General features: G+C 40.9%; 1 protein-coding gene across 1 annotated transcript; it reads right to left on the bottom strand.

Annotated features, from left to right (window-relative positions):
- Positions 1-355: 355 nt before the first annotated feature.
- si:ch211-209a2.2 (L-asparaginase) lies at positions 356-13196 on the bottom strand. Its single transcript, XM_039004633.1, has 7 exons — positions 12949-13196; positions 12539-12634; positions 11866-12029; positions 1995-2078; positions 1402-1501; positions 1132-1194; positions 356-673 (listed from the first exon to the last, which is right to left on the bottom strand). The coding sequence occupies exons 1-7, from the start codon at positions 13057-13059 to the stop codon at positions 491-493; spliced, it is 801 nt and encodes a 266-aa protein (XP_038860561.1). The 5' UTR covers positions 13060-13196; the 3' UTR covers positions 356-490.
- Positions 13197-14579: the final 1383 nt, after the last annotated feature.

The raw sequence follows: 14579 nt of genomic DNA, 5'->3' as shown, positions 1-14579 counted from the left end.
TGGCGGGCCGGGCGCAGTGCGCGCTAACCAGGTCGCCAGGTGCACGGTGTTTCTTCCGACACATTGGTGCGGCAGGCTTCCGGGTTGGATGCGCGCTGTGTTAAGAAGCAGTGCGGCTTGGTTGGATTGTGTTTCAGAGGACGCATGGCTTTCGACCTTCGTCTCTCCCGAGCCCGTACGGGAGTTGTAGCGATGAGACGATAGTAACTACTAACAATTGGATACCACGAAATTGGGGAGAAAAGGGGGTAAAAAAAAAGAGAGTCATAACATTCACAACTATTATCAACCATAAAAATACAATTAACATGGGAAAATGAGCTAAGAAAATAAATGAAGAGCAAACAGCAAAATATAATTCTCAACATTTATCAATTTTGACTTTAAGCACTTCAGTAGAGGGAGACAAATGAGTTGTAAAATGAAAAAGAGTGAACAAAACTCGATAATTAGGTACTAGATAAGGATAATGGGGCTAATTGTGTCCATGTTATGGGACCAGGGAGAGTTCTACCAGGCCTCTGGCCATCTGCTCCTCCACATTGATCTTGGTTTCCTCGGCCACGAGGTCGGAGGCTTCCTTCTGGGCCTCATTGCTCAGCATCTCCACCAGGGTTTGCAGACCCAGATGCCGAGCATCATCCACCGGCTGGTTGTTGAAGAGGTCGCGCTGCTGCAGTGACAATACAGACACAAATCACTCAGACTGTCCTTTTAGGGGTAGCCAAGGGTGTGATTGATTATCACAACGTATAGGGTAGACTAAGGCTACTGGTCCATTTGGATAAGTTATAGAAGTGAGAAATTAGAAATGGTATAACAGATTATCACCTCTGAATTACACATTTATCTGAATAAATGTAATTTATTGGACCAAATTCAGTGCATTCGGAAAGTATTCAGACCCCATTCACTTTTTCCACATTACAGCCTTATTCTAAAGTGGATTAAATAAAACATTTTCCTAATCAATCTACACACAATACCACATAATGACAAAGCAAAAACAGGTTTAATCCATTTAAGAATAAGGCTGTAATGTAACAAAATGTGGAAAAGGTTAAGGAGTCTGAATACTTTCCGAATGCACTGTACTATATTAAACCTGGTTGGTTGTGGAGAATTCAAAACCTCAAGACTGGCGCCGTTCCTGATGCAGAACCTGACCATGTCTGGCTGGTTAGTGCAGACAGCCTAGAATAAACCAAAGTTACATGCTTTTTTGTATTCATTGCAGTTCTATCCATCAACATGTTTCATTCTGTATATTGGTGTACTTCAATATCTTTAAAGAATTAGGTCATGCCAGACCACAATGTTATTCTGACAATATCTAAATCATAGTACTGCTAAGTACAAAATCATGCTCCAGTGAAGATTTATGGGAAAGTAGAAACCCACCACATGCAGAGGAGTTCTGCCATCGGCATCAGCAAAGTTGAAGCTAACCCCTGCCTGCTTCCACACCTCCATCTGCTTGAAGTCTCCCAAGAACGCAAGGCTGCAGACAAGAGAGGCCTTTAATTACATCTCAAACACGGTGTCATTCCCAATTATTATGTATTCAAAGGTCAGTTCTATGTATGACAGTAAGGAAATCAAACATTTTCATAAAAATGTGATGAATTCAATACATTAAATGTGCAGCCCTTCTACACATAGGGAAATTAAGCAGTGATCATTTTCATACAATTATAAGTGCACAAATAGCTCTGAGACGTGACTTTCAATATATGCCAGTGGTCACCAACCCTGGTCACTGCAGGACTAGAGTTGTGCAAGACTTTTGTCCCAGCCTAGTACTAACATACATAATTCAACTAATGAAAGTCTTGATGAACAGTTGATTAGCAGAATCTGGGGGGAACAAAAACCTGCAAATGCCATTGCTCTCCAGGACCAGTGTTGGTGACCACAGCTAGGTTATATGCTGTTTAAGTTAACCATAAGATTCAATACATTCAGTAGCTGGCTACTTCATTTAGCTCACCCACCAACACATCTCAACCCCCAGTTCCAGAGAGGATGTCTCCAGGTGAGCACCCTCACTCATCAGTTGGGAAACAACCTCTATGCTCCTGTACGGACACAAAGAGTCATGTTGTTGAGGGACTCCTGGTAAAATACCTTTAGTCTAGCCATTCATCTCAGATGAGGTCTCCCATTTGGAGCTTTAGATACTGATGCATAACAAAAACATGAGGAAAAATCTTTCCTGGAAACGTTTCAAATAATGTGTAAATATATACATTTGCAGTTATTGTATAATTGCCATGCCATTAGTGATAGGGGGGACATGTATACAGTTATATATCGTAAGACAATATTGCAATATTATTTTTGCGCTAGTTGGCTGTACCTGCACCAAAATTCCAGTATTTTTCCTTCATAGCTTGTTCTCTAGGGAGCCAATTTGTTTTCAGCACTTTTATTTCCACGTCAAACTATGTTTACATCCAATCGGTGAAAAATGTTCATGCAAATATTCTAAAATCCACATAAAAACAATATGCATGTCACGACTTCCGCCGAAGTCGGTCCCTCTCCTTGTTCGGGCGGTGTTCGGTGGTCGAAGTCACCAACCTTCTAGCCATCACTGATCCATTTTTCATTGGTTTTGTCTTGTCTTCCTTCACACCTGGTTCCAATCCCATCAATTACATGTTTTGTATTTAACCCTCGGTTTCCCCTCATGTCCTTGGCGGAGATTGTTTTATTGTATGTTATGTGCAAGTCATGTGTCGGGTTTTGTACCCACTTATATTATTTTTTGGATACATATATTTTTTGTTTTGATTTATGAGAACTTATTAAACGACTCTGTTTATATCAAGTTCGTTTTCCTGCGCCTGACTTCCCTGCCACCGACACGCACCCATTACAATGCACATTTTCTCACCAGAGTTGTGTTAACTTTCCATTAAATTACTTTTGCGGTTAAATTCCCAATAAATAAAAAAAACACAAGTTAAATGGGTTTCCATCGAATTTTGAACTCCACTGATCATTTTGTCACATAATGTTATATAGCGAATGTGCCCACTCTGGTATTGGCACGTGTACTCTAACCAACAGCTTGCAGATACAGTGCGGGTATTGCCTACATCAGTGGTTTCCAAACTGTGGGGCGCACCCCGAGGGGTCGGCAGGAGGGGCATGGGGATCTCCCCGACACAATTTTTTTTTAAATATACTGTACAGTACCAGTCAAAAATTTGGAAACACATACTCATTCAAGGGTTTTTCTTTATTTTTACTATTGTCTATTCCTGTAGGAATGCTTTTCCAACAGTCTTGAAGGAGTTCCCACATACGCTGAGAACTTGTTGGCTGCTTTTCCTTAACTCTGCGGTCCAACTCATCACAAACCATCTCAATTGGGTTGAGGTCGGGTGATTGTGGAGGCCAGGTCATCTGATGCAGCACTCCATCACTCTCCTTCTTGGTCAAATAGCCCTTACACAGCCTGGAGGTGTGTTGGGTCATTGTCCTGTTGAAAAACAAATGATAGTCCCACTAAAAGCAAACCAGATGTGATGACGAATCACTGCAGAATGCGGTAGTAGCCATGCTGGTTAAGTGTGCCTTGAATTCTAAATAAATCACAATGTCACCAGCAAAGCACCCACACACCACCTCCTCCATGCTTCAGGGTGGGAACCACACATGCGGAGATCATCCGTTCACCTACTCTGTGTCTCACAAAGACATGGCGGTTGGAACCAAAAATCCCCAACTTGGACTCATCAGACCAAAGGACAGATTTCCACCGGTCTAATGTCCATTGCTTGTGTTTCTTGTTCCAATCAAGTCACTTCTTCTTATTGGTGTCCTTCAGTAGTGGTGTCTTTGCAGCAATTCGACCATGAAGGCCGCAGTCTCCTCTGAACAGTTGATGTTGAGGTGTGTCTGTTACTTGAACTCTGAGAAACATTTATTTGCGCCGCAATTTCTGAGGCTGGTGACGCTAATGAACTTATCCTCTGCAGCAGAGGTAACTCTGGGTCTTCCTTTCCTGTGGCGGTCCTCATGAGAGCCAGTTTCATCATAGCGCTTGATGGTTTTTGTGATTGCACTTGATGAAATCTTCAAAGTTCTTGACATTTTCCCAGATTGACTGACCTTCATGTCTTAAAGTAATGATGGACTGTTGTTTCTCTTTGCTTATTTGGGCTGTTATTGCCATAATATGGACTTGGTATTTCACCAACCAGGGCTTCTGTATACCACTTCCTACCCTGTCACAACTGAACTGATTGGAATTTCTTTACTTCTTCATGCATTTGAGCCACAAACTCACTTTTAACATGGCACACCTGTTAATTGAAATGCATTCCAGGTGACTACCTCATGAAGCTGGTTGAGAGAATGCCAAGAGTGTGCAAAGCTGTCATCAAGGCAAAGGGTGGCTTCTTTGAAGAATCTCAAAAACTGTTATTACTGTGTTATTTCATAGTTTTGATGTCTTCACTATTATTCTACAATGTAGAAAATAGTAAAATAAAGAAAACCCCTGGAATGAGTAGGTGTGTCCAAACGTTTGACTCGTACTGTATATTGATTAAAGAAAAACGCAGCTCAGGCTTGCTTTCAACTTAGTCTTGGAAGTTGTAATAGCAGAATTTATTTATTTATATTTTTTATTTAACCTTTATTTAACCAGGTAGGCTAGTTGAGAACAAGTTCTCATTTGCAGCTGCGACCTGGCCAAGACAAAGGAAAGCAGTTTGACACATACAACAACAAAGAGTTACACATGGAATAAACAAACAGTCAATAATACAGTAAAAAAGTCTATATACAGTATGAGCAAATGAGGTAGGATAAGGGAGGTAAGGCAATAAATAAACCATGGTGGCGAAGTAATTACAATATAGCAATTAAACACTGGAATGGTAGATGTGCAGAAGATGAATGTGCAAGTAGAGATACTGGGGTGCAAAGGAGCAAGTGTCACGCCCTGACCTTAGAGATCCTTTTTATGTCTCTATTTTGGTTTGGTCAGGGCGTGAGTTGGGGTGGGTATTCTATGTTCTATGATTTGTATTTCTATGTTTTGGCCGGGTAGGGTTCTCAATCAGGGACAGCTGTCTATCGTTGTCTCTGATTGAGAACCATACTTAGGTAGCCCTTTTTTCCACCTGTCTTTGTGGGAAGTTGTCTTTGTTTGTAGGGCACATAGCCTTTAGCTTCACGGTCTGTTTTTGTAGTGTTTATTGTTTTGTTCTGCGTCTTTTTCCCTAATAAAAGAAAATGTACGCTCACCACGCTGCACCTTGGTCCGCTTCTTTTAACGGCCGTGACAGCAAGATAAATAAATAAATACAGTATGGGGATGAGGTAGTTGGATGGGCTATTTACAGATGGGCTATGTATAGGTGCAGTGATCTGTGAGCTGCTCTGACAGCTGGTGCTTAAAGCTAGTGAGGGAGATATGAGTCTCCAGCTTCAGTGAGTTTTGCAATTCATTCCAGTCATTGGCAACAGAGAACTGGAAGGAAAGGTGGCCAAAGGAAAAATTGGCTTTGGGGGTGACCAGTGAGATATACCTGCTGGGGCGCGTGCTACGGGTGGGTGCTGCTATGGTGACCAGTGAGCTGAGATAAGGCGGGGCTTTACATAGCAGAGATTTGTAGATGACCTGGAGCCAGTTGGTTTGGAGACGAGTATGAAGAGAGGGCCAGCCAACGAGAGTGTACAGGTCGCAGTGGTAGGTAGTATATGGGGCTTTGGTGACAAAACGGATGGCACTGTGATAGACTGCATCCAATTTGTTGAGTAAAGTGTTGGAGGCTATTTTGTAAATGACATCGCCAAAGTCGAGGATTGGTAGGATGTTCAGTTTTACGAGGGTATGTTTGGCAGCATGAGTGAAGTATGCTTTGTTGCGAAATAGGAAGCCGATTCTATATTTAATTTTGGATTGGAGATGCTTAATGTGAGTCTGGAAGGAGAGTTTACAGTCTAACCAGACACCTAGGTATTTGTAGTTGTCCACATATTCTAAGTCAGAACCGTCCAGAGTAGTGATGCTGGACGGGCGGGCAGGTGCAGGCAGCGATCGGTTGAAGAACACGCATTTAGTTTTACTTGCATTTAAGAGCAGTTGGAGGCCACGGAAGGAGAGTTGTATGGCATTGAAGCTCGTCTGGAGGTTAGTTAACACAGTGTCCAAAGAAGGGCCAGAGGTATACAGAATTGTGATTTCAAAATTGGGTAGTGCATCTTCAGTTTTCCTGTTGTAAGATAGCTATTTATAACTTGTCAGAAAGTTCCAGATCAACTAGCCCATGTCAGCTAATATTTTTTTGATTTAGTGGTAATGTTCGAGTCACTTAAATATCACATGAATAGATATGGAAAAATGCATAGAATTGGAAGAAAATGTGCTTAAAAACTGCAAAATGTTCTCTGCACCCCATGACAAAATGTGTAGAATTGCAAGAAATAAGCCTTTAACCTGTTACATTTTCTCTCTGCCAAAAAGAGGGGTGTGAACAGTTTGTGTCATGAACAGTGCTTGTGCCAATAGAAATAGACGTGGGGCACAGCTGAAAACTGTTGTTCTGATTAAAGAAGCAATAAAACTGGCCTTCTTTAGACCAGTTGAGTATCTGGAGCATCAGCATTTGTGGGTTTGATTACAGGCTCAAAATGGCCAGAAACAAAGACCTTCCTTCTGAAACTCGTCAGTCTATTCTTGTTCTGAGAAATGAAGGCTATTCCATGTGAGAAATTGCTAAGAAACGGAAGATCTCGTACAACGCTGTGTACTACTCCCTTCACAGAACAGCGCAAACTGTCTCTAACCAGAATAGAAAGAGGAGTGGGAGGCCCCGGTGCACAACTGAGCAAGAGGACAAGTACATTAGAGTGTTTAGTTTGAGAAACAGACGCCTCACAAGTCCTCAACTGGCAGCTTCATTAAATACTACCTGCAAAACACCAGTCTCAACGTCAACAGTGAAGAGGCGACTCCGGGATGCTGGCCTTCTAGGCAGAGTTGCAAAGAAAAAGCCATATCTCAGACTAGCCAATAAAAAGAAAAGATTAAGAAGGGCAATGATCAATTAGCCTTTTACAATGATCAACTTGGATTAGCTAACACAACGTGCCATTGGAACGCAGGAGTGATGGTTGCTGATAATGGGCCTCTGTACGCATGTGTAGATATTTCTTTAAAAATCAGCTGTTTCCAGCTACAATAGTCATTTACAACATTAACAATGTCTACACTGTATTTCTGATCAATTTCATGTAATTTAACCTTTCATTGCTACCCATCCCGGATCCGGGAGCATCCTCATCAAAAAAGCTGACTAGCATAGCCTAGCCTAACGCAACAGGGATATCATATAATATAATTTTCATGAAATCACAAGTCCAATACAGCAAATGAAAGATAAACATTTTGTGAATCCAGCCATCATTTCCGATTTTTAAAATGTTTTACAGCGAAAACACACTATGTATTTCTATTAGCTAACCACAATAGCAAAAGACTCAACCGCATATTTTCACAATTTTTCTACCGCATAGGTAGCCATCACAAAACCGACCAAATAGAGATATAATTAGTCACTAACCAAGAAACAACTTCATCAGATGACAGTCTTATAACATGTTATACAATAAATTTATGTTTTGTTCGAAAATGTGCATATTTGGTGTATAAATCATAGTTTTACATTGCAGCTACCATCCAAAATATCACCAAAGCAGCCAGAATAATTACAGAGAGCAACGTGAAATACCTAAATACTCATCATAAAACATTTATGAAAAATACATGGTGTACAGCAAATGAAAGATAAACATCTTGTGAATCCAGCCAATATTTCCGATTTTTTAAGTGTTTTACAGCGAAAACACAATATAGCATTATATTAGCTTACCACAATAGCCAAACACACAAATGCATTTATTAGCAGCAAAAGGTAGCGATCGCAAAAACCAGCAAAAGATATAGAATTAATCACTAACCTTGACCAACTTCATCAGATGACAGTCTTATAACATCAGGTTATACAATACACTTATGTTTTGTTCGAAAATGTGCATATTTAGAGCTGCAAACCGTGGTTATACATTGTGAATGTGTAGCATCGATTCACCAAATTGTCCGGAGCTATTTTGGACACTCACCTAATCTGACCAAAGAACTCATCATAAACTTTACTAAAAAATACATGTTGGACAGCAAATGAAAGATACACTAGTTCTTAATGCAACCGCCATGTTAGATTTAAAAAAATAACTTTACCATAACAAACAGCTTACGTTATAGCGAGACAGCGCACGCAAAAAGGGCGGATAATAGGACTAAACATTTTCCACAGAAATACGAAATAACACCATAAATTGTTCTTACTTTTGCTGAGCTTCCATCAGAATCTTGTACAAGGAGTCCTTTGTCCAGAATAAATCGTTGTTTGGTTTTAGAATGTCCTTCTCTCCTGTCGAATTCGCTCCACAAGGCTAGCCAATGTTGATGACGTTCCCAATTTCTCTCGACGCAGAGAACGGAAAACTCCAAAAGTCCCATTAAACGTTGAATAAACTGATGAAACTCGGTTGAAAAAACCTACTTTATGATGTTTTTCTAATATGTATCAAATAAAAACAAAACCGGAGATATTAGCCGTGTATACCGAACGCTTATCATAAGACAATAGGGAGGTGCTTCCCGCGCCTAGGTAGAGAAAGGAAATTCTGGACACGTCATTCCAAGAGCTCTTGTTCGACCTCAGATCAAGCTAGACACCCCATTCCACCTTCCACTGCCTGTTGACATCTAGTGGAAGGCGTATGCAGTGCATGCTTAACCATAAATATAAGGCAATTCAATAGGCAGGCCCTGGAACAGAGCATCGTTTTCAGATTTTTCACTTCCTGTCTGGAAGTTTGCTGCAAAATGAGTTCTGTTTTACTCACAGATATAATTCAAACAGTTTTAGAAACTTGAGAGTGTTTTCTATCCAATAGTAATAATAATATGCATATTGTACGATCTAGAATAGAGTACGAGGCAGTTTAATTTGGGCACGATTTTTTCCAAAGTGGAAACAGCGCCCCCATATTGACAAGAAGTTTTTAATGGACAAAAAATTTGATTTTCTTTCAAAAACAAGGACATTTCTAAGTGACCCCAAACTTTTGAACGGTAGTGTAAATGTTGATGTTTTTTTACATTGGATATATTTACCATATCATATGGAGACAGAAATGGAGACATAAACCTTTTACCTTATCATAAGTAGACATAATTGCAAATGATTAAATCCTTCCAATAGAAATAAAAATAGAAATTTAGTTCCGAATTGAACTTTAATTAAATGAGTTGACTCTTCACATGGGATGATTTCACTGAACAACAAAAGAAATGGAAAATTGAAGGATGATCCATCACATCTCCCAAAAACGTCTAGAAACTAAAGCTTTGGTTGTCTTCCTCTCAGGCCTCCATGTCTTCTCCCTGGACCTCCTCAATGTCCACCTCTTGAACATCAGACTCTGAGGCCTCATCTTCACGGTCACTTTCCAACCTTGTTGAAGATTGCTCGTTGTCAGGCTCAAAAAGCCTCAAATTTGCCAAGATGGCCACCAATTTTTCAACCCTTGTATTTGTCAGCATGTTGCGTGCTTTGGTGTGTGTATTCCCAAACAAGGACCAGTTGCGCTCTGAGGCAGGTGATGTTGGTGGGATTTGGAGGATGATGGAGGCAACAGGGGAAAGAGCCTCAGATCCACAAAGTCTCTCCACTAGGTTGCTGATGAGATATGTTGGCACGACTGCCATATTGCATCTCCATCCCAAAGCCCTTGCTTGGAAGTGTAATTCGCCAGACTGCCAAGAACCATGCCCTCATCCAGGCCAAGGTGGCGAGACACGGTAGTGATGACTCCATAGGCCTTGTTGATCTCTGCACCAGACAGGATGCTCTTGCCAGCATACTTGGGGTCCAACATGTACGCTGCGGCGTGTATGGGCTTCAAGCAGATGTCTTCACGCTTTTTGATGTACTTCAGAACTGCAGTTTCCTCTGCTTGGAGCAACAGTGAAGTGGGCAGGGCAGTACGGATTTATTCTCTTACATCTGCAAGCAGAGTCTGAACATCAGACAGGATGGCATTGTCTCCCCCAATCCGTGCAATGGCTACTGCTATAGGTTTCACGAGTTTCAAGCTGCTTACCACTCTCTCCCAAAATACATAATCCATGAGGATCCTCTTGATGGGGCTGTACATATCGGCAGACTATAATATGGCCATTTCTTGGAGACTCCTTCCCCTCCAGGAGACTGTCAAACATGATGACAACACCAACCCAACGGGTGTTGCTGGGCAGCTTCAATGTGGTGCTCTTATTCTTCTCACTTTGCTTGGTGAGGTAGATTGCTGCTATAACTTGATGACCCTTCACATACCTAACCATTTCCTTGGATCTCTTGTAGAGTATATCCATTGTTTTCAGTACCATGATGTCCTTGAGCAGATTCAATGCTTGAGCAGCACAGCCAAAGGGTGTGATGTGAGGGTAGGACTCCTCCACTTTAGACCAAGCAGCCTTCATGTTCGCAGAATTGTCTGTCACCAGTGCAAATACCTTCTGTGGTCCAAGGTCATTGATGACTGCCTTCAGCTCATCTGCAATGTAAAGACCGGTGTGTCTGTTGTCCCTTGTGTCTGTGCTCTTGTAGAATACTGGTTGAGGGGTGGAGATGATGTAGTTAATTATTCCTTGCCCACAAACATTCGACCACCCATCAGAGATGATTGCAATACAGTCTGCTTTCTCGATGATTTGCTTGACCTTCACTTGAACTCTGTTGAACTCTGCATCCAGCAAATGAGTAGATAAAGCATGTCTGGTTGGAAGGGTGTATGTTGGGCGAAGAACATTCAGAAAGCTCTTCCAATACACATTGCCTGTGAGCATCAGAGGTGAACCAGTTGCATACACAGCTCGAGTAAGACAATCATCAGCATTTCTCTGACTTATATTCCTCCATTGAGTAAAAAAAACTTCTGATTCCAGTAGTACCATGAGCTGTTGCTATCGATAAGGTGTCTGATTCCTAATTTTCACCTCGAATAGAAGTAGAGGGACTTTTGTCAGAGGTTGCTTGTTGTGAGCGCTGAGGGAACTTTATGCACTTGGCCAGATGATTATGCATCTTTGTTGCATTCTCCACATATGATTTGGCACAGTATTTGCAAATGTACACAGCTTTTCCTTCTACATTAGCTGCAGTGAAATGTCTCCACACATCTGATAGTGTTCAAATTGTTAACAAGTTGAAAATTATTTAAACACTTTGCTGTAGGCTATTATTTACTATTTAACAAAAAATCATGTATGTCATATAAAATATATTCACCCCACCCAGTATTGTAATCAAAACTGACCAGAAAGCATGTAGTCCTTGACTCAGACAGTGTAGTAGTGTGGGCTCAATAGCATCTCATTAGTGTGCAAGATCTGGAGAATCAGCTGTACATGTGATGGAAGAGTGCACTACACATGTGATGGAAGAATGCACTGTTCATGCAGAGGATTGCAATTCCATTGAATTGTGGATAGTTTAACCAAAATATGCCACAAGCCCTAGAATTGCCTTATGTGTATCCCACAAAAAAGGTTCACTGTTATAAGCTAACTTCTTTGATGAATTTAAGCAAAATTCCCCAATATCCCGGGCTTAACTTCCCATGGAACATTTCCTGGAAAGTTTCCGACCCTTTGCAACCCTACTCACTACTGTAAATTGCTCTGGATAAGAGCATCTGCTAAATGACTAAAATGCAAATACCACTGGGCCCCACCAGACACAGATAATCGAAGATTGAGGTTTGTTTTCTCACTTGCAGCGAATGCCATCTCGGAGAGCAGTTTCTCTCGCAAAATCCCTAACGTTGACATCCGCTCCCTTCTTCAGCAGGAATCTGACAGTCTCGACATCCCCCTCACCAGCAGCCAGGTGGAGAGGTGTCCTCCCATGTCCGTCTGACACAGACACATCAGCTCCCTAAAGCATGACAGTCAACATTTTGGGATGAATTTCCTAAGTATCAATACTTATGTCAACCGAATTAAATTCCTCTAAATGATGATACAGTAGCAATGCTTTCATGAACTAACGTTATTACCACAAATTCAGTTGTATGACACAGTAGCTAGCTAACTAAGTAAGTACTACTAGCTAGGCTAATAGTAGTTACTTATATAACTGTAGTGAATTCGGGAGATAACCCCGACTGGGGACTTGAACCTGGGTCCAATGACCGTCAAACCAACGCCATAACAGTTAAGCCAAGAGGTCCAAACCCCTTGTAGAGGTCGCTACATTACCCCATTACTTCGAGAGAGGGTGTCCCCATACTTCTCTATATCAATTGTAACGTGGCTCAAAACATCATGGGAAAAAAGCTATATAGCTATATATATAGCTATATAGCTTTTTCCCATATATATATATAGCTATATATATAGCTATATATATATATTGGTCGATAATAATACTCTGGGTAACGTTACCTGTTGTAAGTGTCCCTCAAGACCAACAATGTCTCCTTGCAAAGCAGAGGCATTCAACAGCATGGGGAAAATGGCAAGCTGGCACACCTTCATCTCCTACGGTTAGTACAAGAAAGTGAACCTTACAATTGAGTTAGGACAATAAAATGAACCTTGCAAAAGGCTATATTCCATGTAGTATCATGGATTATAGTTTCATATTGACATTGATTGACTTGACTGAAGAACAGACAGTTCACCAATAACGTTGTACTTTTGACCGACTGTGATTGATGCATCCAACGGTTAGCTAGCTGGCTAGAAGCTGACATAGTTCAGCGCTAACGCTAGCTAGTTAGCCGTTACTTACTACTCTATAACGTTATATTGGTTTACTAGCGAACTTTAGTTTGCTGGCTAAACACACCAACCTTTGCCATATCATCAGTCCCCAACCATCCCAGACGGATGGATGATGCCACAGCTGACCAAAATCTGTAAACTTCTTCAGGGATCTTTCCTTTTGAATGATAAATACCCATAGTGGCGAATTACTAAGCTTTCGCAATATAAACTTTTATTGAGAGGCAACACCACTACAAGGCCTGTCTGGGGGTTCAAAATAATGAAATTATTCACTAACATTAAAAATAAATGAATGGTTTCCCGGGTTCGAAAGTTCCCACCCGTCACGTGACATAGCACATGCATATCAAACAGATGTGATTTGTTTACTTGTTGAACGTATTGTAATTAACATCATTAACGTAACTTCTTGAACATAGCATTCAAAGTGTTCACAAATGCAAGTATTATCATTTACATTAATTGAATGTTTCACGTTTCTCGTCTGTATGGGAAAATAGTACCTAGCCTTCTTGCGGCAAAATATCCACGACTATGATTGGTTGTGGTGGTATGCCGTAAAGCGTTTTCTGCTAGCGTTGTCTTATAAATACTCTTCGGACTCGACTATGATTGGTTGTGGTGGTATGCCGTAAAGCGTTTTCTGCCAGCGTTGTCCTATAAATACTCTTCGGACTGCTTGAACGGTCTCATTTCGTCAGTCTTCAGGATCGGTTTGGTAAATTAGCATGCTGACATGCTCTGTCGACAGTGTTGCTTAATTCAGTAATGAAGGTACAATTGAATTACAGAGTAATGTATTAATCTACGTTGTGCGTTCAATGTTTAGAAACTTATCTTAGTTAGTTTTTTCTCTAAATATTTGTCATTTCTGTTTTCTTAACTGCGTAGTTGGTTATGGGCTTTTTAAGTAAGCATTTCACTGCTGTTGTATTCGGCTGCCCTGATATTGCTGCCCTGCCACGCGGTGTTGCAAATGGCTCGCTAATGTTAGCTCGTTAACGTTTGCAAAAGAGGCATCAAACTACAAGTAGCTAACTATTTTGTCCTGGTTTGTCTATTGGCTAATATAACTTGCATATTGTAGTGGTTTTGACTAGACTGCTTTTGTTTCTAGTCTGTTAGCAGGCCATCTAATGTAAGCAAACAGGCCCGACGATAACTGGCTAGCTAAATGCCATGTGCACCGCTACTTATGGAGTTTCCTAGATTCAATGGGTGAATTTCATCGATGTGAAATGGCTATAGAACTGTCGGGTTTGCTTTCATCTTTACAGATTAATTGTATTGGTGACAATGAGGCCCGTAACATCCTCGCTAGTTAATTCATTTGCTAGGTAACGTCATTAATGGTTATCTAGAACAAAGGTCTTTACCCAAACTAATGTAAACTATTTGCGAATATTGCTAGTAACGCTAATTTACCGATAAAATACAATCTGACATTGGATTTAAACAGAACTATGGGCGTCTAACGTTGTATTATGATTTTGCTTCACGTGCCTTATTTCCTCAACCTTGATAATTGCAGGAAATGACAGGCCCAACATCTGGCTATTTTGAGTTGAGCTAGAAGCTGTTCCATGTGGTAAGACTTTTCCTATCTTACATTTCCTGTCTTTGTAAGCACAGTGCCGGTTGGGGCCTTGACATCGTGGGCCTTAGTGCTGGAGCAGTGCACATAGCAATCCATTCT

This window comes from Salvelinus namaycush, chromosome 12 (assembly GCF_016432855.1).
Source record: "Salvelinus namaycush isolate Seneca chromosome 12, SaNama_1.0, whole genome shotgun sequence".
In the NCBI taxonomy this organism is placed as follows: Eukaryota; Metazoa; Chordata; class Actinopteri; order Salmoniformes; family Salmonidae; genus Salvelinus; species Salvelinus namaycush.
Note: the sequence above shows the minus strand (reverse complement) of the source record. Positions and strands in the feature narration are given on the sequence as shown.